Consider the following 26,319-nt stretch of genomic DNA (forward strand, 5'->3'; position numbering starts at 1 on the left):
GAAAAGCTATGACAAACCTAAACAGCATATGAAAAAGCAGAGACATTACTTAGCCAACAAAGGTCCATATAGTCAAAGCTACGGTTTTTCCAGTAGTCACGTATGGATGTGAGAGTTGAACCATAAATGAAGCTGAGCACTGAAAAATTAATGCTTTTGAACTGTGGTGTTGGAGAAGACTCTTGAGAGTCCCTTGGACTGCAAGGAGATCCAACCAGTCCATCCTAAAGGAGATCAGTCCTGGGTGTTCATTGGAAGGACTGATGTTGAAGCTGAAACTCCAATACTTTGGCCACCTCATGCCAAGAGCTGACTCATTTGAAAAGACCCTGATGCTGGGAAAGATTGAGGGCAGGAGGAGAAGGGGACGACAGAGGATGAGATGGTTGGATGGCATCACCGACTCAATGGACATGGGTTTGGGTGGACTCCGGGAGTTGGTGATGGACAGGGAGACCTGGTGTGCTGCGGTTCATGGGGTCGCAAAGAGTCGGACACAACTGAGCAACTGAACTGAACTGAATTAAGAGTGTATTGCTTGGGCTTCCCTGATGGCCCAGACAGTAAAGAATCTGCCTGCATAATCATTAATGATCAGAAGTAACACGTTTTGGTTATAAATTCTCAAACCTTTACATAAATTTTTTAAATTACTGATCAGTATTATTATACTCCCAGAAAAATACCAAAGCTCTAGAATAATTTCACAAACCATTTTAAGTGAATAAGGATTATGAAATGATCAGTTTTCATTTTAAAATCTAAGCATGATTTAGAGATATAATTTTAATAGCCATGTTGCTAGTATTAAATTAAATTGCTTCAGTCATGTCCATATGAATACACAAAATGAAAGCCACAAGCGCAATGCAAATGGGTAACCACTTTCTCAGTTCACAGTTAATGAATTATATTCAGCATAACTACCTAGTACATATTTATCTAGATTATGAAAATGCTATCTCAATTACCCATGTTAAAACTTTAGACTGGCAAAATTATAGGCAGCACTTTTCAGAAGTATCAGGTATTATGCTTCAAGTTATATAAATATCAAACTTACTTTGTAATTGTCCACTACTTCAGCTAGTTCTAGTTTTATGTTTTCAGCAATTTTCACTTGTTCTTTCCATTTCAGCTCCATTTTTGCAAGTTCATCAGCATATTTATTGCACTTTGTTCTCTCATCCTAAACGAAATTAGTATAATTACCAATAGATTTTAAATCCATATACAGCCAATATCTATACAAACATACTTGTGCTGAATGTTTACTCTAACACTATTGTAAAGGTATAAAAACTGAAAAAACCAAAATGTCTGTCATTGGAAGACTGGATAAATCATTTTATATTCATACAATGGAACAGAATGTATTTACTGAAAAAGAACAAACGGATCTACAAATTAACAAGGAAAAATGTCAAGATATGTTAATTGAAAAGATCAAGTTCCAAAACGGAATATACAGTATAATTCCATGTTTGCTTCAAAAGTTGTTTAACACAGTTTTATATGATATCTACGTAGAAAAAGATAAACAAAAAAATAATTTTTTTGGTTGCATTGCACAGCTTGTGGGGACTATCTTAGTTCCCCGACCAGGGATTGAAACCTGGCCCCTCAGTAGTGAAAGGTCAGAGTCCTGTCGACTGCCAGGGAATTCAATATACCAAACTATTAATAGCTCTTATTTCTGAGGATCAGGATCATAATGGTATTTCTTCACCACTGTTATTCTTTATTTCCATAATGCCTAATATGTCACAATAAACATAGATTACTTTTGCAAAGGAGGTAAAGCAAGCAAGCAAGCATGCATGCAAAGTTGCTTCAGTTGTGTCCAACTCTTTGTGACCTTTTGGACTGTAACCCGCCAGGCTCCTCTGTCCTTGGGATTCCCAAGGCAAGAATATTGGAGTGGGTTACCATGCCCTCCTCCAGGGGATCTTGCCAACCCAGGGACTGAACATGCATTTCTTATGTCTCCTGCACTGGTAGGTAGGCTCTTTACCACTAGTGCAACCTGGGAAGCTCAGGAGGTAATAAAAATCACGTATTTATAATGCCATTGTTTCCAGATACTAATTGGGGTTTCCTGACCAAGACAATGTCTAGGTAGATTTCTTAAACACTGCTCTTCTCTACAACTTAGAATGTTAAAGGAAAGGAGTTTTAAAACATGATGAAAAGGTAACTTGGCCAATTTCATTTTGAGTGTTCTGTGTAAGGAAAAAAATGTTTAAATATGCTTTATGCTAGAAATTCCCTAGTGGTCCAGTGGTTAGGGCTCCGTGCTTCCACTCCAAGGGGCATGGTTCGATCCCAGGTAAGGGAACCAAGATCCCACAAGCCTCACAGCACAGTCAATTAAAAAAATTTTTTAATTAAAAAATAAAGAAAGCAATATGCTTTATGCTTTGAGCAATAGAGAAAAAAAGTCTTTTCAACAAATAATGCTGGATCAACTGAATATCCTTACTATATATACCACAACTCACCATTCACAAAAATAAAATCGTTAACAGACTTAAAAGACTCTAAGACTACAAAACTTAACAGAAGAAAAAAATCATTACAAGTTCAGTTAGTAAATTTTTTCTTAGAAAATTAAAACAATACATAAAGAATAAGAATCTGTACTTCAGCAAAACTAAAACTTTTTCTAAAAACACCATTGTGTGTGTGTGTTAGTTGTTTAGTCGTGTCCGACTCTTTACAACCCCATAGACTGTAGCCCACCAGGCTCCTCTGTCCATGGGATTCTCCAGGCAAGAACACTGGAGTGGGCTGCCATTTCCTTCTCCAAAAGGAACTATAGAAAGAAAGTCAAGTCACTCAGTGGTGTCCGACTCTTTGCAACGCCATGGACTGTAGCCTACCAGGCTCCTCCATCCATGAATTTTCCAGGCAAGAGTACTGGAGTGGGTTGCCAATTCCTTCTCCAAAAACACTATTAAGGAAATAAAAAGGCAAGCCACAGACTAGGATAAAATCACACACATCAGACAAAGTATTTGTATCTGGAATAAAGAACACAACTCAGTAATAAGATGAAAACAATTTTTTAAATGGCAAAAAAATGAACTCTCATAATAAAAAGGAATGAATTACCAATAACAGGCAAATACATAAATAAATCTTAAAATAACTGTGCTGATAGGGGGCAGGAAAAGAAGAGCATATATATGATTCTATTTACAGAAACTATACAAAAGGTAGGCTAATCTACAGTGGCAGAAAGCAAGCCAATGGTTTCCCAGGAAAGGGGAGAGAGGGAGGGATGAGTTGCAAAAGGGTACAAAAAAAGATTTGAACGTAGTGGAAATGTTCATTAGCATGACCTTGTGATAGCTCCACAGCTATAAATACAGCAAAACTAAACAAACTGCAGACCTTAAATATGTGCAATTTACTGAATTTCAATTGTACTACAACACAGTTTAAAAAAAAAAACAAAAACCCTGAGGAAGTTTTTAGCTGGAAAAAAACATTCTATCTTCCTTTTGATAATACAATGAGGTTTTTTAAAATATTCATCCAAAATTGTCTCACTTACTGAAAAATAGTTTAGTCCCTTATAAACAACTATTTTGACCTCAAGGGTAATCAATCCTCTACAAAAGGATTTTCTGAAGCAACAAAAATGCTCAGCTTAAAGTCTTATTAAAGGATTACATTAAATTATTATTAAGACTGAAACATAAAATATTTTACGTTAATTACTACAGTGTGTTAAGTCATTTCAGTCCTCTCTGACTCTTTCTGACCCTATGGACTGTAGGCCACCCTCTGTCCATGGGATTCTCCAGGCAAGAATACTTGAGTGGGTTGCCAAGTCCTCCCCTTCAGGAGATCTTCCTGACCCATGGACTGAACTGCGTCTCTTATATCTCCTGCATTGGCAGGTGGGTTCTTTACTACTACTACCTGGGAAGCCCAATTACTACAGTAACGTTGGGCTAATACATGCACTCCATGGCTCTAAAAATTACCCCTCGCCTCTCCACATGTACAGAGAAACAAACACAGAAAAAAATATTTAAAAAACGAAAACCACATACTACACAAAACACCTTTTCCTCCCTTCCCCAAATCAGATACAAATGAAAAGCATTTTCCCTTTGTCCTTTAAATACTCCAGAGTGAATGCTACTAGGACAATTGCAAAGTTTAAACGTCTTACTATTACAGTTTAATAGAATCAAAATAAATAATAGTAAAGGCAACCATTCACTTGGTCAACATTCCCTTTTTCCACTTTACAAATCTTCTCACTTTAGGATGTGGTGAAAGTCTTTGCTATTATTACAGTATATGTAGAAAAAAAGAGTACTTTCCTTTTATGCAGTTCAGAGATCTTTCATGTATCCTTAGAAGACAGACAACATCCAACTGCAATTAATCCTTCGCCCATTATCAAGAGAAGGACATTAGGGGAACAGAAAACAATCACGATATCCCCCCCCCCCCCCCCCAACAATGTAACGTTTGCAGGATCTTGGATCCTCAACCACAGATGGAACCCATGCCCACAGCAGTGAAAGCACCAAGACCTAACCCACTGGACCACCAGGGAATTCCCTAGATCATGATTTTACATACATGCCTACATGAATAGGTACACAGAACATCCCCCACTTCAAAAGTGAAACTAAACATCAGGATACAAGTGTAAAGAAACTCTGGGAGCTTCCTTGGTGGCTCAGTGGTAAAAGAATCCACCTGCAAATGCAGGGGACACAAGTTTGATCCCTGGTGCAGGAAGATCTCAGAGCAACTAAGCCCATGCGCTGTAGCTACAGAGCTTATGCACTGCAACTACTGAAGCCCGTGTGTCCTAGAGCCACCCCCCACAACCCCTCCCAAAAAAACAAGAGAAAGAAACCAACTCTGGGATACCCAATCAAAACAATAAAGATAAGCTAAGCCATTACATTTGATAAATCTCTTCCTTACAAGGGAATTAGCTTACCTGCAAGAGTTGTTTACATTTATTATATTTTTCTGTTTTGTCAGCAATTTCTTTGGTCATTTCAGAGACTTGTCCCTTAGTTAGAGTGTCAAAATCTGTCTCAGCTGTAACAAGGCAGAAAATAAGATTACTAAAAATTACTTTGCTCTGTATATTAGCTTCCTGACTTGAGGGTCAATATACTGTGAAATAAATGGAATCCTAAAGGAGAGAAACATCTATTTTAAGACATTTCTTCCAAAACATCTATACACTAAGTAAACAAAGGAACAATATAAACATTAGATGAGAATTTCACGGTAGTTTGGCTAGAACCAAGTTCACATTCAATAAAAGAAAAAAAATGATTTTTAGCTAGCTAAAAATAGTTCTAAAATGCCACAAAATTGTTCTTTATTTATTACATAAGATATATAGGAAAGCCACACTCTTTGAGAAAAGATTTTAAGCCATTTTTCTAATCCTTCATACTATTCAGTAAGTCTTAATATAACACCTTTCTCGGTACTTCTATTAAAACCATATAGAAATGAAAGGCAGGATCCTATTTCCACAGCAGTTGAATCCAAACATTTAACAGTATACAAAACTTACATTTACTAAGTCTAAAACATCAACTGCCCCAAACATTACACAATTAAATATACTTTTATATACTCTAGTATTTATTTTTGTTATTGTGTCATCTTTAACATAAGGTGAAAAAAAAGACACTAGGACAAGTGAAAACCTAGAGTTAAATTTTCATGTTGTTCATGTACTCACTATGTCTTTCTAATCCATTCTAAAAGTTAATAAGCGAATAAAAATTTTAACTTATCCACCAACAGGTGTACTAACAAGGAAAGTACTCTAATGACGCAAAGCAGCCAAAACAAAAACAAAGCAAAAAAGAAATGTGACTAGAACTAAAGGGATTTTTAAGTTTCCCCCCACAGAAGTGTGCAATTAAAGTGTCATAAATGATTCAAAATGCCACAGATTTAGGGAAATATTAATTAAAAATTATTTTTTAAATTTGCTACTTTAGCTAGCTAAAATTAAAATTTCAATTCTTAGCTCTTTTCCTACAGACCAAATACTATAAGCATTTGCACTTAAAAACACCAGCTCGCTTCACTTGAGAACACGCTCACAAAGATAAAACATGAGTTCACACTCCTATTTTGTATATTCACCACATGGATGACTTTTAGACCTTTACTTTCCCTTTGCCTCAATCCCTGACTTACAAGAACTTTTTACAAGCTTCCTAAATTTCTTACACATGAAACAGGCAGTATAAACAAGCATAAATATTTTTCAAGGCAGAACACTTTATACAAAAAGTCTAAAAGATTTCTACCTGTAGAAGGTGGTGACTTTACATCCAGAGTAGAGGTAGTCGTAGCTGGGTCTGTGTTTATTGAGGCATCATTCACTTTCTGCTGACTCCCAATTTTCTTTGTGAAGACACTATTGCTATTAGCCTATTCAAAATTGTTAACAATCAACTGTTAAATGAGGTGCGTATCTATCCTTCCTTCAATAACTATGTATCTTATAAATAAATCCTGGAAGTCCACAAAGCTATTGCTGTCTTAAAGGTCAAAGATCAAAAGTTACACACATCCCTTTACTGACTAAATGTCACGAGAACATTTTATTTCTCCAACAAATAAAAATTACAAATTTTTAAAAAAATGTATCACAACAATATTGGGCCAATAATGTGACATCAAGCAGAGAGAAACTATATTCAAAAGGTATAATATTATAAGTCTGATTTTCAAACAAAAACATTGATGAAGGAATTATTTTACTGTGATGAATTATACTTACCGATTGGTCTGAAAGTTTATTTATTTGTTTTTGGAGCCTTTGGCATTCCTTGAATTTCTCTTTATAATGATCTGCTGCCATCTGAAGACGAAGTTTCAGATCCTCAACTTCTCTTCTCAGTTCATGTTCCAGTGTGTCAGTCTTTTCCTAAGAAACAAACTTTTTCTCTAAGAGAAACATAAAAATCTCATACCTCATAATGTGGTAGTAAATCCAACCTCATTTTCAATTTTTTCTCTCTTGACAATTAATGTTATTTTGGAGTTTTCGCTACAGAGTCACATTAGCTCTCCTAATAATTTCAGCTTTATATTCCAAGGACTAAGGTTCATTAAAGAAAAAAACTAGAAAACAATCATCTACCTCCTGAGAAGTAAGCAATACTCTGTTAAATAACCATAGTACCATCTTATGCTGCAAGTAAATAAGAAATTCTAAACAAAGCAATATATACCTGTTATCAGAGCAGTTTTTACTAATCATTAGGAATTTGCTTACAGAAAATTTTCTAAAAACTTGTATTAATTTCAACTGAAGAAGTTACAATGACTAAACAAAATGAATGGAAATTTAAAATTCTGTGACCAGGAATCTGACCTTAATTACTTCAGCATAACTCATCCTCTTTCATAAGCTTATAATGAGTTTTGGACCAAAATGGAAATTCAAAATTAACTGGCTTTACCTGATCTTTATTCACAGCACTTAGTTTAAGCTCTGCCAATGCATCAGTTAACTGCTTTTTTACTTTCTCATTTTCCAAGCGTGCAGTATGCAGATCTGCCATTGTTTTATCCCGCACATTTACAGCATCACTAAGTTCTTTAGCCAGAAAGACAACTTCTTGCCGAGTTGCCTGAATCTGTTCTTCGGCTTTACGAAGTTGCTCCTTTAAAATAAATGTATCTTCCTGAAGAAAGGCAGATAAATGTATTTGTAATTAAACCATTTAAGTAAAAAAACAGAAGCAGAAACGATGTTTATATTTATTTCAACTGATCTAAAATTTTAAATTAAATACTGCTTCTCTATTCATGACTAAGATGAAGTATTGTTGTTGTTTGTTCAGTTGCTGTAAGTAGGGTCCAACTCTTTGCAGTCTATGGGCTGTAGCACACCAGACTTCCCTGTTATTCACTATCTCCCAGAGTTTGCTCACATTCATGTCCATTAAGTCAGTGATGCTACCTAACCATCTTATCCTCTGCCTCCCTCTTCTCCATATATAAGTCTATAAAAAATCTGGGATATGACTTTGTTTTAGAGATCCCCATTTAGCAACCCTGTGCACTGGGTGTCAGTACTATGACTATATGTGTAATTCAGGACACTGAAGTACAGAAGTCAAGTAACATAACCAATGCTTACAGTCTTGGCTAAACAGAGACACAAATGGAGGCTTCTGTCTCTCAGAATCTCTCCAGCTAGAACTGCTAGCCCTCATTTTTCATAATAACTAATAACAGTAATTATAAAAACTTCATTGTAACTCCAAAAATTTTGGTTAAAAAAATGTTTCCTATGATCTAACCTATAATTAGCACCTTTCACCAAACCTAAAAGTATCTTTGAAAAGTTAAAAGTGCCACTTTCTGTAATATAAACAAGACAATACGAGCTCAATAAATCTAGCTTATTCCAACATTCCTCTTTATTCTAGAAATAAACTCAGAAAAAGTGCAACCTTTCTGTTTTTAAATTGTTAGCTCCTTAGAAGGAAATGTGTATGATTATTTATGTAATGCTAGGTGAAGAGAATCTTTCTAGTATAACATTAATAAAGCTAATATATGTTATCAGTTTCTATATGCCAAAAAGGGGAAAAAGCATTAAAAATATTTTCTAATCAATAAGAAATGAAAATATTTTAAACAAAAGAAAAAAGAAATCTGGAGAAAGGTATCAATTTCTTTAAATAGCTATTCTGCATAGAAAAAAAATGTTCAACTCATCAACAGTCCAAGAAGGTAAAACAAATACCATACCTCCTCTTTCAAACAAAGACTGAAAACCAATTAATACTGTAATATTTGGATGGTTTAGGAAAATTGGCACATCTCCAAATATGTGGGCTCATTATTATCTGCAAGTGATATAGCCTTTATCAGATTTTTGAAACATTCACCAACACCTTTGAAAAACACATGGCTTTTGATCAATTTTATTTTCATGAGTTCCTAAATACAGCTTTAGTTTGGCAGGATTAGTTTTGCAGGGATCAAGTAAAATATTAAGATTATGAAAAATTATTAAAATAAAAAATCTCTTCTCTAACAATATGAAAATTCTGTTATAAACTATGATATACCCTCCATAAAATGAAAACCTATGCAGCCATTACTAGCAGCAGTATATGTCATACACAGCTGATATATTAATTTTTTGGAAAGGCATTTGAATTAATTATGAAAATTTAAAAACTCAAACTGGCAACTGTACTTTGAGGAATTTATTCCACAGATTTATTCATGTGCCTAGATACCTGTACAAGAATGTTTACTGCATCATGCTTTTATAATACCTAAGAACTGTACACAACTAAAAAACATTACATACTATACAGCTAAAATAAAAAGAGAAATTACAGAGACTCCCCTGGTGGTCCAGTGGTTAAGAATCTGCCTTGCAATGCAGAGGAAGTGGGTTCAATCCCTGCTTGGGGAACTAAGATCCCACACGCCATGGAGCAATTAAGCCAGCATATGCCTACCACTGAGGCCTGGCACCACTTAGAAGGTCCTTGCGCCTCAATGAAAGAGCCCTCATAGTGCAACAAAGGTCATGCATGCTAAGAGTTGATACTGCAAAACAAATAAATATTAAGAAAATTGTTTAAAAAAAAAAGAGAGAGAGAGAGAGAAATTACAAAGCTATTGTTGTACTTTTTATTTTGGTCCGTGCAGCTTGTACGATCTGAGTTCCAGGGATTGAACCTGGGTTCCCGCCAGTGGAGAAGCGTGGAGTCCTAACCACTGGACCACTAGGGAATTCCCCACTAAGCTGTTCTAATGAATGAGGAAAATCTGCATGTGTACTCATACTGCAAGATGTCCAGACAGTCTATCAATTTTTAAAGTTTTTCTAACACTATATATAGTCACATTTTTGTTAAAGTATAAATATTACACAAACATTCAGATTTCTAGGAAAATTAGAAATTCTATAATGATATATCTGGGAAATAAGAGTTACTCTTATCTTGTACTCTCACATACTACTTGAATTTCTTTTATAACCATGATCTTGTATTGCTTTTATACTTTTAAAAAAGTTTTAACAATTAGGAGTCACTTTCTCCACATATTTTTACTCTTGTTTTTCCTCACAGAAGTCTTGCTTAAGTGGCATCTTCAGTTCAGTTCAGTCTCTCAGTCGTCTCCGACTCTTTGTGACCCAAGGAACTGCAGCACGCCAGGCCTCCCTGTTCATCACCAGCTCCCGGAGTTCACTCAAACTCATGTCCATCGAGTCGGTGATGCCATCCAGCCATCTCATCCTCTGTCGTCCCCTTCTCCTCCTGCCCCCAATCCCTCCAAGCATCAGGGTCTTTTCCAATGAGTCAACTCTTTGCATGAGGTGGCCAAAGTATTGGAGTTTCAGCTTCAACATCAATTCTTCCAATGAACACCCAGGACTGATCTCCTCTAGGATGGACTGGTTGGATCTCCTTGCAGTCCAAGAGCCTCTCAAGAGTCTTCTCCAACACCACAGTTCAAAAGCATCAATTCTTTGGCGCTCAGCTTTCTTCACAGTCCAACTTTCACATCCATACATAACCACTGGAAAAACCATAGCCTTAACTAGACGGGCCTTTACTGGCAAAGTAACGTCTCTGCTTTTTTTTTTTCTCCCCTCTGCTTTTTAATATGCTATCTAGGTTGGTCATAACTTTCCTTCCAAGGAGTAAGCGTCTTTTAATTTCATGGCTGCAATTACCATCTGCAGAAATTGTGGAGCCCAAAAAAATAAAGTCTGACAGTTTCCCCATCTAGTTCCCATGAAGTGATGGAACCAGATGCCATGATCTTAGTTTTCTGAATGTTGAGCTTTAAGCCAACTTTTTCACTCTCCTCTTTCACTTTCATCAAGAGGCTTTTTAGTTCCTCTTCACGTTCTGCTATAAGGGTGGTGTCATCTGCATATCTGAGGTTATTGATATTTCTTCCAGCAATCTTAGCAAATATTAAAAAAAAAACTAACCAGCAAACATACTTCTCACAATTCCATTTGCAATCTGCTACATTCAATACCCTGAAAAGTAACTAGGGTCTTAACCATTAATCCTAAATGTCATGCATATCTGATGTTTTAGGTATCACATTAACTATATCTGAGTGTATTCAATGGCAAACTACTGAAAACCACATAAAACTATTCCAGTTATAATGAGTAAATCAAATTAAATTTATACAACATAGTATTATATACCCAGTTTTTTTTTAATGGGAAGATCTCTATTAACTGATAGGGAATGATTTCCCATCTATATATAGTTCATTGAAGAAAAGCAAAGTGAAAAAGCATAAACAGTATCCCCTTTAAAGAAAGGGGGCTTCCCTTGTGGCTCAGATGGTAAAGAATCCACCTGCAATGTGCAAGACCTGGGTTTGATCCCTGGGTTGGGAAGATGCCCTGGAGAAGGGAAAGGCTACCCACTCCAGTATTCTGGCCTGCAGAATTCCATGGACTGTATAGTCTACGGGGTTGCAAAGAGTCAGACACAACTGAGCAACTTTCACTTAAAGAAAGGAGACAGAGAAGGGTATGTGCATGCACACACATGCACCAAGTTTATTTTTGTAAAAACAAACACAAAGAATATACTGGAAACTAATGAAAATGTTTTACCTATGGAAACCGGTAAGAAAGGGTTTTTATAATTTATTTTTAATTGGAGGATAATTACAACATCGTGTTGGTTTCTGCCAACATGAATAAGTCACAGGTATACATATGTTCCCTCCCTCTTGAACCTTCCTCCCACCCCAAGAAAGGGTTTTTAAGGAAAAGTAAATTTTTCATTTCATTTTGACTTCTGAATGATACAACTATTTTATATATTCAAGAAATAAAATTAAACAAAAGATTATGAGAATAAAAACAAAAAACTGAACTGTATTACAAATACATACATAAATGTTTAAAAAAATTAATTCAAGTAACTTTTGAACCTCGTACTCTGTATATACATCCTTACACCACATGCTGTGTGACTCAAGTCTGCTGCACCCAGAGCCCGTGCCAATATAGAGCTGGACTATAAAGAAAGCTGAGCGCCAAAGAATTGAGGCTTTTGAACTGTGGTGTTGGTGAAGACTCTTGGGAGTCCCTCAGACTGAAGGAAGATCAAACCAGTCAATCCTAAAGGAAATCAGTCCTGAATTCATTTTAAGGACCAATGCTGAAGCTGAAACTCCAATACTTCAGCCACCTGATACGAAGAACTGACTCACTGGAAAAGACCCTGATGCTGGGCAAGATTGAAGGCAGGAGGAGAAGGTGACAACAAAGGATGAGATGGTTGGATGGCATCACCGGCTAGACGGACATGAGTTTGAGCAAGCTCCGGGAGTTGGTGATGGACAGGAAAGCCTGGCGTGCTGCTGTTCATGGGGTCACAAAGAGTCAGACATGACTGAGCGAATGAACTGAACTCTCTACGTCCTTAGTGAAATATATTTTAAGATAAAATCTGGAAAGATCTTGAGTTTTTATTTAGCAGAGATACTGATGGAAATGGTGTTGAGATAATAATTCTGAAACTAATGGTGTGTGCAGCTAGTTGAAAAAGTTAGTTTTAGTCACTCAATTGTGTCCGGGACTCTTTGCAGGTCCATGGACTGTATAGCCCTCGGATCCTCTGTTCATGGGATCCTCCAGGCAAGAATGGAGTGAGTAGCCATTTCTTTCCTCAGGGGATTTTCCTAACCCAGAGATCAAAACCCGGGTCTCCTGCATTACAGGAAGATTATCATCCAAGTCACCAGGGAGGCTGGTCAGACAACATGAATAAATTTAACATTTGAAAGCTGTAGGGGCTTCCCTGATAGCTCAGTTGGTAAAGAATCTGCCTGTAATGCAGGAGATGGCAGTTCGATTCCTAGGTCAGAAAGATCCACTGGAGAAGGGACAGGCTACCCACTCCAGTATTCTTGGGCTTCCCTTGTGCCCAGCTGGAAAAGAATCTGCCTGCAAAGCAAGAGACCTGGGTTCCATCCCTGGGTTGGGAAGATCCCTTGGAGAAGGGAAAGGCTACCCACTCCAGTATTCTGGCCTGGAGAATTCCATGGACTGTCTAGTCCATGGGGTCGCAAAGAGTTGGACATAAATGAGTCACTTTCACTTTTGGAAGCTGGGAGAAGGTATACATAAGTATGGAAAGGAGGAAGATAAAGAAGACCCCTAGGAAGTACTGGATTTGAATTGGAGATATCAATATAAATTTAAGGCTTAAAATATCTAATTAAAGTACAAAGTAGCAAAAGAATTCAGTTCTTGGTTTCGAAATACCTTTCTCAAATGTAAAAAAAAAAAAATCAGGCTCTTTGGAGAAATTGGTAATACCAGATTTAGGTCTAAACCTAAAACTAAAACCTAACACAAAGTTCTAACCACAAAACAAGGAAGTATTCAAAGCATTAGGGGGAATATATCAGAAAGATACAAATGTAGGTCTGAAAAGGCTAAGCTATAGCTATAGGACAACTTGAGTACAAATAAGAATAATGATGTATAATGTATTAATATACTGAACAAAAAATAATCAAGGAGTCTATAGTGATTAAAAAAAAAAGGAACAGGACAAAAGGGAACCACATCATTATAAAAGAATACCTACTAATAAACATAGAGGGAATGACAATTTCTTAAATCACCACTTTGCAAACATTAATGTAATAACTGATACAGGTAAGGATCACTGAAGTATAAAAAACACTGGTCATAGAGTATTGCGGAGTAGGATGGTCACATGATCTTGAAGTATTATCCCACAGATTATTCAATAAATCACAAAGAAGGAAAGACACCAACGTAACGGAGAGATAAGCAGATGTAACTTTAAACAACAGGTTAAACCCAACATCAGAAAGAAAGGAATTGGTATTATATGACTTCTGATGTAACTGCAACAGAATGTACAAAACATCTTTTTCTTGCCAAAAATATCTAACTGGAATCTAGTCATGAGGAAACAATAGACAAAACTAGAATACAGGACTCTCTTTCAGACAAGTCTGAATTCTTCAAAACTATCAATGTCATCACAGACAAAAGGTATAAGGACACTGTTCTGTATTAAAGCAGAAAAGAACATAATAATAATCATTAATTTATGATTTCTGACTACCCAAGATCAAGAATTTGTAAAGGTTATACAAAAATATAAGTGGACAAATTTCAATGTGGACTAAAACTACATACATTTGCGTGCCTGTGTGTGTGCAGACGTGCTCAGTAGTGTCCAACTCTTTTGTGACCCCATGGATTGTTTTGCGACCCCACGGACCACCAAAATACTCTGGACCTGGAATTTTTCCAGGCAAGAATACTGGAGTGGGTTGCCATTTCCTATACTCTAGGGGATCTTCCCAACCCAGGGATCAAACCCACGTCTCGTGTCTCCTGCAGTGGCAGATGGATTCTTTACCACTAGCACCACCTAGGAAGCCCCATATACAAGTATGACTATTATCATATCAATATAAAATTTCTTAGGTGACATTTCTTAGGTATTATGGATCTACAGAAGAATATAACTGTTGATAAGAGAGACTTTCAAAAATATTTAGGATGAAATGTCAATGCCTACAACTGACTTTCAAATAGCTTGTAGGAGGCATATAAATGGGGGAGATAAAGGTGGCAAAATACTGAAGGATATATGTATTCATTTTTCTGTTCTTTCAACTCTTCTATAAGTCTGAACTTTTTCCAAAACAGAAGCTGAGGGGAGTAAAGAGTAAAAATAAAAACCATACTGTATACATTTAACAGAGATAATACTTTACAATCTTCAAATGCATATTGCAAAAGTACTTACCTTACTTGAGGTTGTAAGCAAGAAGGTCCTTTGCAGAGTCTCCTTTTCAGCCAAAGAGAACTGTAGTCTGCTAATTTCTTCTTTGAAATGAGTAATCATGTTTTCTTTGTTCCCATCTAAATTCTTTAAAGTCTGGACCTCTGACACAAGCTTGGTATTTTCTATTTCTGTATTCTTCAAATGTACCTGAAACAGTGATGGAAAATGTCAAAAATATTCTAACTCCACAGCCTAAGTTACTCAATAATTTAAAGTATCACTATTTATCTCTAACCCAAATATGATCAAGGAAAGACTCACTAAGCAAGGAGTCAGGAAAGCAAATTGTGCCAAATGATTACCCAAGTATATGGAAGCAGAACACAGCTTTTCCGAGTTTTGCTATTGCTGTTTTAGTTTTCCACAGAGATTAATTCTAAGGTCTAACATTACCTGATCTTTAAAATCTTCCCTTTTACTAATTTTACATTAGTTCTCTTTAAAATTACAAATGAATTTGGTTGTTCTTTTGGGGAAACGTGTTACAGGCACATTCATATATAAAGGCATGACCAGATTCAAGAAAAACAAAGTATTCAAGAACGATACCTTAAGCAATTAAATTTCTTGCTTATGGAAAAAGTACTGTCATTTACTTCCTATGTGCCTAAAAATACATTTATTAATTAACCCAACTATATTGATTTTTCCCAAGAACTCTGGCTGCTGCTATTCACAGTACATATGCAAATCAAATTCTATAACTGAAATTATAAAGAGTACACGTATCTTTAAAATTTAAACTGCATTTGAAAGTAATTTTTAAAAAAATACTGTATGCAACTGCATGCTGCAACTTTCAACTGCAACTTTCCTTAGATATCGGTATTATTAATATTTCCCTTTTTCACAAAATCTGTTCAAAAACCAAATATTGTATTTGGGCACTGCTCCTTAAAGAGGCAAACCATAAAATCACCCACCAGTGAGTCTTTACTATTTCCTGTTCTCTCTCTCTCACACACACAGACTCGCTCTCTCTCTTGCTCTGAGGATGGTTGTTCTAAGAAATAGAATGGGTATAACCCATAAACATGCAAAATGTTTCTATGTTCTGCAATGAGGTGCAGAGTGGACTCGATTTTTTTAATTTTCAAAGCAAAAATTTTTAAAGATTAAAAAAGAATTAACCACCCCCTAAAATAAGAGGGAAACAACTGTAGCTTTGTGGTATTGTTTGAAATAAGGGAGCATGATACCTCCAGCTGTTTTTCTCCAGACTGTTTTGACTATTCAGGATCTTTTGTTTTTCCAAACAGATTTTAGAATTATTTGTTCTAGTTCTGTGAAAAGTATCATTGATATTTTGACAGGAATGCACTGGATCTGTAGATTTTCTATATAATGTCATCTGCAAACAGCGACAGTTTTACTACTTCCTTTGCAATTTGAATTCCTTTGTCTAATCGCGATGGCTATGACTTCCAATACTATGTTGAATAAAAGTGATGAGAGTGGATATTTTTGTCTTGTTCCTGATCTTGAATAAAGTACTTTTCAAGCTTTTCGCCACTGAGTACGTTATGATGTTAGCTGTGACCTTGTAGTACATGACTTTTATTATGTTGAGGTATGTTCTTTCTGAAGCACTTTGTTGAGAGGTTTTATCACAAACATATGTTGAATTTTAACAATAGCTTTTCCTGCATCTACTGAGATGATCATATAATCTTTATTTTTTATTTTTTTAATGCAGTATATCACATTAACTATACTTTGTATACTACAAAGCTAGAGTAATCAAAACAGTATGGTAGTGGACAAAACCAGACACACTGATCAATGAAACAGAACAGAGCCCAGAAATGAATCCACACTTATATAAGCAATTAGTCTATAACAAAGGAGGCAAGAATATTACAACAGGGAAAAGAAAACTTCTTCAACAAGTAGTGTTGGGGAAACTAGACAGCTACATGCAAAAGAATCAAACCAAACTACTTTCTCACACCTTATATATAAAAATAAACTCAAAATGGATTAAAGATTGAAATGTAAAACCTGAAACCATAAACTTCTAGAAGAAAACAAAGGCAGTATATTGTTTGATATCAGTCTTAGCAAAAATTTTTGGATATGCCTCCTCAGGCAAGGGAATCAAAGGCAAAAATGGTACTACATCAAACTAAAAAGCCTTTCCCCAGAAAAGGAAACTATCAACAAAATGAAAAGGACACCTACTGAATGGGAAAAGATATCTGAAGTGATATATCCAACCAACATGGAGTTAACATGTAAAATATACAAAGAGCCCACAGAATTCAATATCAAAAAAACAAGCCTCATCAAAAAACAGGCAGAGAACCCAAACAGGCATTTCTCCAAAGAAGACATACAGAAGATCAACAGGCAAATGAAAACGTGTTCAAGATCACTAATCATCATGGAAATACAAATCAAACACCCCACCACAATGACACATCACCTCAGGCTTGAGAATGGCTACTAACAAAAGGACAACAAATAACAAGTATTGGCATGAATGTGGATAAAAGGGACCCCTCTGCACTGCTGCTGGGAATGTAAATTGGTGCAGTCACTACAGAGAAAGAGTAGCAAGATTCCTCAAAAAGTTAAAAAGTAGAACCATATGATCCGGCAATTCCACTCCTGGGTATTTATCCGAAAAAAACAAAACATTAATTTGAGAAGATGTAAGTACCCCTACGTTCACTGCAGTATTATCTGCAATAGCCAACATATGAAAGCAACCTAAGTGCTCATCAATAGATGAAAGGATGAAGAAGATGCTGTGTGTATGTGTACACACACACAGGTATATTACTCAGCCATTAAAAAAGAAAAACTTTGCCATCTGCAACAACATGGAAGGATCTAAGTGAAATATTGACAACTAACACTCACTATCCTATTTTAGAGTTGCTTAAACAGAAAAGGAGAAAAAACTCTAAACAGTGAAGATTTGTCTACAGAATCCTTTTTTAAAATGAAAGTCTCTTAGATAATTCCAAAAAAAAATTCTAAAATATGATCATCATTGAAATAAATTAATCCTCTCACTAACATTTATATATTCTAAAAAGGGGAAAATTAGTTGCACAAATCCTGATCAACAGGTATCTTATTACCATTAAAAATCTTTGACTTATTATACATTACCTGCTAAGTGTCTAAAACACCAGTAATTTAAACTTCCTGAAAACTTTTAGGGACTACACACAATGAGGTAGTTTTAAAATATATCCCTAAATTCTCTGATTCTCCTCTCTTAAAGAAGTGGAGCCTAATTCCCCTCTCCAGTATCAGCTGGAGTGGCTTGCTTCTAATTAGTAAGATAAAAAAGAAGTATCAGTGCACAACTTGCAGACCAGGTCATAAAATGCATTGATTTCCTCCTTGCTCTCCCTTGTATGGCTCACTCTGAGGGAAGCTGATTGCCATATTGTGGGGACGTTCAAGCAGCCACTTGAAGAGGCAACATTCCAAGAAACTGAAGAGCCTCCTGCCAAAAGTCATGTTAAGTGAGCCACTCTAACAGCACATCCCCCAGTTCTAACTGAGCCTTTAGCTGACTTCAGCCCTTGCCAACATCTTGATTGCAACTACACAAGAGACTCTGAGTCAGAACCACTCAGCTAAATTGCTCCCAAATTCCTGAACACTAAGTTTTGGGGCAATATGCTACACAGCAAAAGGTAACTAATAAAAATATAAGGAATAAATTACCTTATAAAGTTCCTTCTCATCCTTTTCTGTCTTCAACTGACATTCAAGTTGTTCTCTTTCACACTGTGCCTTTTTGAGTCTGTCCTTTAAACTGAGTTAAAGTCAAATAACATTAACATAAACAAAAACAACTTTCTTAAAACATTTTTAAAACATGAAGATGTTTTTAAAATATTAGAAATACCTGTCTAATTCAGTTTCTTTTTCAATTGCTTTATGAGTCACTGACACAATATCTTCCTCAAGCTGGAGAGCTTTGGACGTAGCATCATTGTATCTCTTCTTAAATTCCTCATTTTCCATTTTTAAACTTTGTGAGACTTCAGTAAGAGCCTTAGAAACAATAATAAAATATTTTGAGAAACAAACATAATCAGAAATAAAATTTGTGTATTTCTAAGAAATCTAGCCTTAAAATTTTAATCCCTCATTTGTCCCCTCCAAACTTTGTAAGAATAAAAACTAAACCTGAAATGGTAACATAGAATAAACTTTTTAAATACTCAACAATTACTAACTTTTCTCCTGGACTTTTCACACTCTGTGAGCTGATTTCAGGAATTTCTCCACCAGAGGGCAAGCAACGAAAGTGAGGAAAAAACTTGAAAATTAGTCACTTTGGTTTTTTTTTTTTTTACATCTTGCTTTCCACTGCTACTCCAATGACAAAACAGGTTTCATGATACTAACCAAGGTTAACACCCATTTCTTCTAGTGTAAGTCACTAAGCACCACTGCTAATTATGGAAGTACAATGGGTACTGTGCAAGTGTTAATTGCTTAATCATGTCTGAATCTTTGCAACCCCATTGACTGTAGCTCACCAGGATCCTCTGTTCATGGAATTCTCCAGCAAAGAATACTGGAGTGGGAAGTCACTCCCTTCTCCAGAGGATCTTCCTGACCTAGGCACTGAACTCTGGTCTCCCACCTTGCAGGCAGATTCTTTACCATCTTAAACAGATAACTAAAAAATTTTATCACATCAATTAAGACAATTAACTAACTTACAAGAATTTGATCAAGCCTCTCCCTAGGCTTGTTTTCTAATGTACAAAAAGGAGATAATAAGGCCTTTATTGCATAGTTTATAAAATTATGAGAATCAAATATACAGTGCATTGGAGGTTTCCACACAGTTATGAGAAACTATACAAACAACTAATAAAGTAAGACAAATTGTGCTTATTAGAAATTAATTTTAAAATTTTCTATTAATGAAAGTACTACCCATCAACCCAACAACAAAAACTAAAGAAAATCACCATTCTGCCAATTTAAATATATCAAATGTTATGAAGTATCTATAAGCCAATGAAAATATGCCATCTATAGTATCTACATGCTAATGAAAATTAACTGATTTTCATCAAGTAACAGCAAAATTTTTTACTTACAGGTAGAATATAATTTTAATTATCTTACTAGAATACGAAAATTATATTATTGCATCTAAGAACAACATAATTCATTAAGAAGCTTATCACAACAATGATCAGATACATTCTACTGGTTTGAATTTTGCTCAAAACAACTGCTTGCCTTACTGAATTTGCAACATATACCAAAGACTGTTATGAAAAACTAAATGCTATTCTGATTTCAATGCTGTAGTCCCAGAGAAAACAGGTAATATTTACTCCCTCACCTGTAACAGTTGTCACTATCCAATGATTCTTTAAAATTTGACATTTTCAGTATTTGTCTTGCTGATTTATAAGGAGAGGTTTCTAAACAGCTTTTTACATTTTTACCAAATGCTCTCTCTGAACAGGCTACAGATTAAGTATTTCTTAATTTCTCCAGGTTATTTCTTCCTAGGAAGAAAATTAGGTTGTCCAGAGGCAAAAACTAGTTTCTGATTCTGTAATTAATGAAGTTCTATAGTGGGTAAACAACATTCTTTTAAAAAAATGTATAAGAGAATAACTAGAAAAGATTCAAAAGCAACTAAATGCAAAACACAAACTAAGTGCTTATCTATGAGTCAGTTAACTCTACAGAAAGTGAGTCGCTCTTTGCGACCCCATGGACTATACAGTCCGTGGGAATTCTCTGAAACAGAATATTGGAGTAGGTAGCCTTTCCCTTCTCCAGGGGATCTTCCCAACCCAGGGATTGAGCCCAGGTCTCCCGCATTGCAGGTGGATTCTTTACCAGCTGAGCCACAAGGGAGGCCCTAGTTAACTCTATAGTGAATCACAAATTAATTCTAATTTTAGTCTCAGAACATTTCATGGTACCTTTAAAAACACTTAAGAGCTTCTTAGCTTCCAAGCACACTATAAAAGGCATAAAATACCAAAGTGGGGATTATTCTGCAGGCATGTAGCATTCACATATGAAAGAAGGATAAGCATTTTCAATGTGTCTAAGTCTTCCTTATCATGAAAATGACATCAAAGCCCTTAGTGTACATACAAATAACTAAGAACCATGCTTTAAAAAAAACTATATAGAAATGCACATGCAAAATATTTTTAAAAGTGTAAACTCTGCATCACAGTCTTCAAAAACCACTTGAAATTTGAAATAAATATTCATTTGGTCAGCATTTGCAAATTATGTCAAAAGAGCACAATAAACCTAATATTTAAACAGAGAAAACCTAAAGAGTAAGTCAGCTACACTATGCACCAAGAACAGTAACTACAAAGGCGGCAAAAGGAGATTAAGAGATTTGAGCATATCAGATTTATGCAGCAGACTTCTCCTTCTAAATTGAAGGATCACATCACCATGACCCACTGTTACCAATTCCCCTCAACTCTCAATTAATTCTCAACTAATTACCAGACAAAAAGACTGTGAAACTGTTAATCACTTATGTGATTCTGTGGCTAAACATCCACTAAAAACATCTTAAGTAACAATACATTTATTCCCATGTTAAAAAAGGACAAAATTAACTCTGACTACAAATAAATACATGTGAAGATACTGTGTCTTCACAGTATCACTGACAATTATCTAGAAAAAAGTATCATTTTTCTGGATTCAAACATATACAACAGTAAATTTTAGTAAATTAGTACCTGAATAATGGCAAGTCACTGGCAAAAGGATCATGTCACTTACGGAAATTGCTAGAAGAAATTTAAAATAAATCTGACTCATGTGATATAATCTGGCTTTTCTCAAACACTCTTTTGAAATCAACTAGAATACCAAATTCGACTGAAGAAACACTATGAGGGTTCCTTAAAAAACTAAAAACAGAACTATCATATGATGTACCAATAACATTCCTGGGCATATATCCAGAGAAAACAAATTTATAAATCAAAGATATATTGCACCCCAATGTTCACTGCAGCATTATTTACAATAGTTAAAACGTGGAAGCAACCATGTCCATCAACGGAGGATGGATAAGGAAGATGTGGCATACATACACATACATACAATGGAACAGCAGCCATAAAAAAAATGAAATAATGCCATTTGCAGCAACATAGATGGACTTAAGAGATTATCATACTAAGCAGACAGGAAATAAATTTATATGTGGAATGAAAAAAAATGACACAAATTAACATACAAAACAGAAACAGATTCAGACTTCAAAAACAAATTCAAGGTTACCGAAGGGTAAATGGTGGGAGGAGGGATAAATGAGGAATCTGGGATTGACATATACATACTACTATTTATAAAACAGATAATCAATAAGGACCTACTATATAGCAGAGGGAACTCTACTCAACATTCTGTAATAACCTATATGGGAAAAGAATCTGAAAAGAATGGATATATGTGTATGTGTAATTGAATCACTTAGCTATACACCTGAAGTTAACACAGCACTGAAAATCAACTATACTTCAATATAAAAATAAAGACTAAATATAAACTAATAAAAAGCTTAAAAATTCCACCTGTACAAGATGTACAAAGCTGGATTTCAGAAAAGGCAGACGAATCAGAGATCAAATTGCCAACATCCACTGGATCACAGAAAAAGCAAGAGAATTCCAGAAAAATGTCTACTTCTAGTTCATTTATACTAAAGCCTTCGACTGTGGATCACAACAACAATAGAAAATTCTTAAAGAGATGGGAATACCAGACCACCTTACCTGCCTATTGAGAAACCTGTATGCAGGTTAGGAAGCAACAGTAGAACAGGACATGGAACAACTGACCCGTTCAAAATTGGGAAGAGTACGTCAAGGCTGTATATTGTCACCCTGCTTATTTAACTCAGATGCAGAGTACATCATGAGAAATGCTGGGCTCAACGAAGCACAAGTTGGAATCAAGACTGCCAGGAGAAGTATCAACAGCCTCAGTTAAACAGATGACACCACCCTTAGCAGAGAGTGAAGAGGAACTAAAGAGCCTCTTGATGAATGTGAAAGAGAATGAAAAAGCTGGCTTAAAACTCTACAATCAACAAACTAAGATCATGACTTCTGGTTCCATCACTTCACGGCAAACAGATGGAGAAAACAGAAACAGTAACTGTATTTTCATGGGCTCCAAAATCACTGCAGACGATGACTGCAGCCATGAAATTAAAAGATGCTTGCTCCTTAGAAGAAAAGCTATGACAAATCTAGACAGCGTATTAAAAAGCAGAGCGATCATTTTGCCAACAAAGGTCTGCAGTGTCAAAGCCATGCTTTTCCCAGTAGTCATGTATGGATGTGAGAGCTGGACCATACATAAGGAAGGCTGAGCACTAAAGAACTGATCCTTTTGAACTGAACTGTCGTGTTGGATAAGACTCTTGAGAGTCCCTTGGACTGCAAGATTAAATCAGTGAGTCCTAAAGGAAAACAACCCTTAATATTCATTGGAAGGACTGATGCTGAAGCTCCAATACTTTGGCCACCTGATGTGAAGAGCTGACTCATCGGAAAAAACCCTGATGCTGGGCAAGACTGAAGGCAGGAAGAGAAGAGGGCGACAGAGGATGAGGTGACTGGATAGCATGAATGGAAAGGAGTTTGAGCAAACTCCAGCAGGGAGTTTGTGAGGGACAGGGAGGCCTGGCGTGCTGCAGTGCCTGATGTCACAGTCAGACATGACTGAGCGACTGAACAACGACAACCTTTACAAGAAAATACGAAATCCAAACGATTAAATTTTTTTGAAGTAGAAAAAGTATGGGGAAGAAAGGCTACAAATATATCTACAAATGTCTAAATTATTTCCTGAACATGTATACATTTCACAGACAAATAAATCTTAATGGTAGGCTTCATATACATTTTTAAAGAGACATAGAATAAAAAGAAAAAATTTAGGATAGCATAATTTTACTAACATTAAGTTGCTTTTTTAATTAAAATCAAATGATTTATGTATATACAGTCTAACAATTTATATTACATGTGTATATGCGACATGTTGTTACATTGGATCAATGGAACGGAACAGACAACACAACAATAAACCTGTGCATATATGTTCAATCAATTTACAACAAAGGAACCAAGAATATGCAATAGGAAGAGGGTACTCTCTTCAAATGGTGCTGGGAAAACTAGACAGCCAAATGCAAAAGAATGAAACTATACCACTGTCTTAATCCACACAAAAAAATCAACTCAAAATGAATAAAAAGACTTAAATTTAAGACTTGAAACTGTCAAACTCCTAGGAGAGAATACAGAGCATCATAATCTCCTTGACACTGGTCTTGGCAACAAATTCTTCGATTTGATACCAAAAGCAAAAATAAGTAAGCAGAACTACAAACTTAAAAGCTTTTGCACAGCAAAGAAAACTATCAATAAAATGAAAAAGCAACCTTCAAAATTGGAGGAAAATATTTGCAACTCAATTATATCCAAAATTATAAAGAATTCACACAACTCAATAGCAACCCCCTAAAAAACCCACACAATTTAAAAATTGGTGGAGGAACTGAAAAGACATTTTGTTCCGAAGAAAGCATATGAATGGCCAACAGGAACATGAAAAGGTGATCAAAAATCCCTGTCGAGGAAATGCAAATCAAAACTACAAAGAGTATCAGCTCACACCTATCAGAACGGCTGTCATAAAAAAGACCAGAGATAACAAAACACCGGTGAAGATGTGGAGAAAAAGGTACTGTTGTGTGCTTTTGTAATGTAAACTGGTGCAGGCACCATGGAAAACCAAGTGGAACTAAAATTATCATACAGTTCAGCAATCCCACTTCTGGGTCTGTACCCAAAGAAAATGAAAACAGGACAAGGAAGGTAATTTATCGGCACTCATGTTCACTGCTGCATATTCAAGATAAAGAAACAAGTGGGTTGAATGGATACAGAAAATATGGTACATAAATACAATGGAATACTATTTAGTCATGAGAGAGAAGAAAATCCTGCCACTTGCAACAACATGGATGGACCCTAAGAGCATTATGCTAAGTGAAATACACTAAACAAACACTACATGGAATCTACTTACATGCAGAATCTAAAAAAAAAAGTCAAACTCATAGAAAAAGAATAGAAAAGTGGGTACCAGGGACTGTGGGGTGGGGGACAAGGAGGGAGAGGTTGATAAAAGAGTACAAAGTTTTAGCTATAAGATAAATAAAATCTGAGGATCTTACGTATATTATTGTGACTATAAGTTAACAACACTGTACTGTATAATTGAAAGTTGCTAACAGAGCAAAATTTAAATGTTCTCACACACACATGAAACAACCAATAGGGGAATTCCCCAGTGGTCCAATGGTTAGGGCTGTGCTTCCACTGCAGAGTGCACAGGGGTTTGCTCCCTGGTCTGGGAACTAAGATCCCAAAGGCACACAGTGCAGCCAAAGGGAAACAAAACAAGGGATAAATATGTAGTTGAAGGATGTGTGAATTAACTAGATGGGAGGAATTCTTTCACAATGTATACATATTCAAATCATGATGTATACTTTAAATATCTTACAATTTTGTCAATTATACATGAAAATGAAAATACTCAGTAACACAAGTCCTATGAAACAAACTATTAAACATGCTCCAAGTAACACCTCTGTATTAATCTATACAAGAATATGAGATAATTCAAAGTATTTATGTTAGAAACAAAACATTATGAATTTCTGAAACTATTACATAACAAATCAGGGACAAAGTGAAAGTAAATGGCTTTAAAGTAATATATTATTGCTTAAATTATGCATTTAAAGTAAAAGCCTTTGTGTCTTTTCTTCTCAATAAAAAATCGGGAAAAGAGAATTAGAAATTCAATGATATCCTAACTTCAAAATTGGTTTTTAGCCATTTAACACATTAGGAGATAATATATATAAAAAAGCCACTTGGGCAATCTATACATTAAACAAACAGTTTAAATGCTTTAACTACCTCTGTCCAAAATCAGGTATCTAATGCAAGGATAAAGAAAGCCAAAAATATAAAGATGGTTGAAGAGGTCCACACTAGACAGAGCCATTATATGAGAGATCTTTCATGTTCTCTCACTCCTATACTCATGGTAACTCCCAAATTCCTGGTAATGTCTCAAGGTACACTACACCTTGTTGTTTACTAAGTCATGTCTAACTCTTTGTGACGCCATAGACTGTAGCCTGCTAGGCTGAAGTGGGTTGCCATTTCCTTCTCCAGGGAATCTTCCTGACCCAGGGATCAAACCCACATCTCCTGCATTTCAGGCAGATTCTTTACCCTACCTAATTTGTGAAATTTAAGAATCAAACAGTATGAATATAAACAAGAGTTCATAACAAGCTCCTCATATTGTTTAAGCAATATTGTTTGAGTACCACCCCAAAGAATTTGGTTTTAAAATA

The 26,319-nt window shown here is 35.6% G+C and overlaps 1 protein-coding gene across 2 annotated transcripts in view; it reads right to left on the reverse strand.

Moving 5' to 3' along the window:
• TAX1BP1 (Tax1 binding protein 1) overlaps positions 1 to 26,319 on the reverse strand; it is an 80,462-nt gene that overhangs the window by 24,802 nt on the left and 29,341 nt on the right. For both annotated transcript variants that reach the window (XM_061165460.1, XM_061165458.1), the window contains exons 6-13: positions 18,748 to 18,896; positions 18,564 to 18,654; positions 14,838 to 15,023; positions 7,482 to 7,706; positions 6,797 to 6,943; positions 6,321 to 6,444; positions 4,976 to 5,079; positions 1,064 to 1,189 (exon numbers count right to left, since the gene is read on the reverse strand). In XM_061165460.1, the coding sequence (XP_061021443.1) occupies positions 1,064 to 1,189; positions 4,976 to 5,079; positions 6,321 to 6,444; positions 6,797 to 6,943; positions 7,482 to 7,706; positions 14,838 to 15,023; positions 18,564 to 18,654; positions 18,748 to 18,896 (1,152 nt within the window). The remainder of the gene's footprint in view (positions 1 to 1,063; positions 1,190 to 4,975; positions 5,080 to 6,320; positions 6,445 to 6,796; positions 6,944 to 7,481; positions 7,707 to 14,837; positions 15,024 to 18,563; positions 18,655 to 18,747; positions 18,897 to 26,319) is intronic.

Source organism: Dama dama, chromosome 18 (assembly GCF_033118175.1).
Source record: "Dama dama isolate Ldn47 chromosome 18, ASM3311817v1, whole genome shotgun sequence".
Classification (NCBI taxonomy): Eukaryota; Metazoa; Chordata; class Mammalia; order Artiodactyla; family Cervidae; genus Dama; species Dama dama.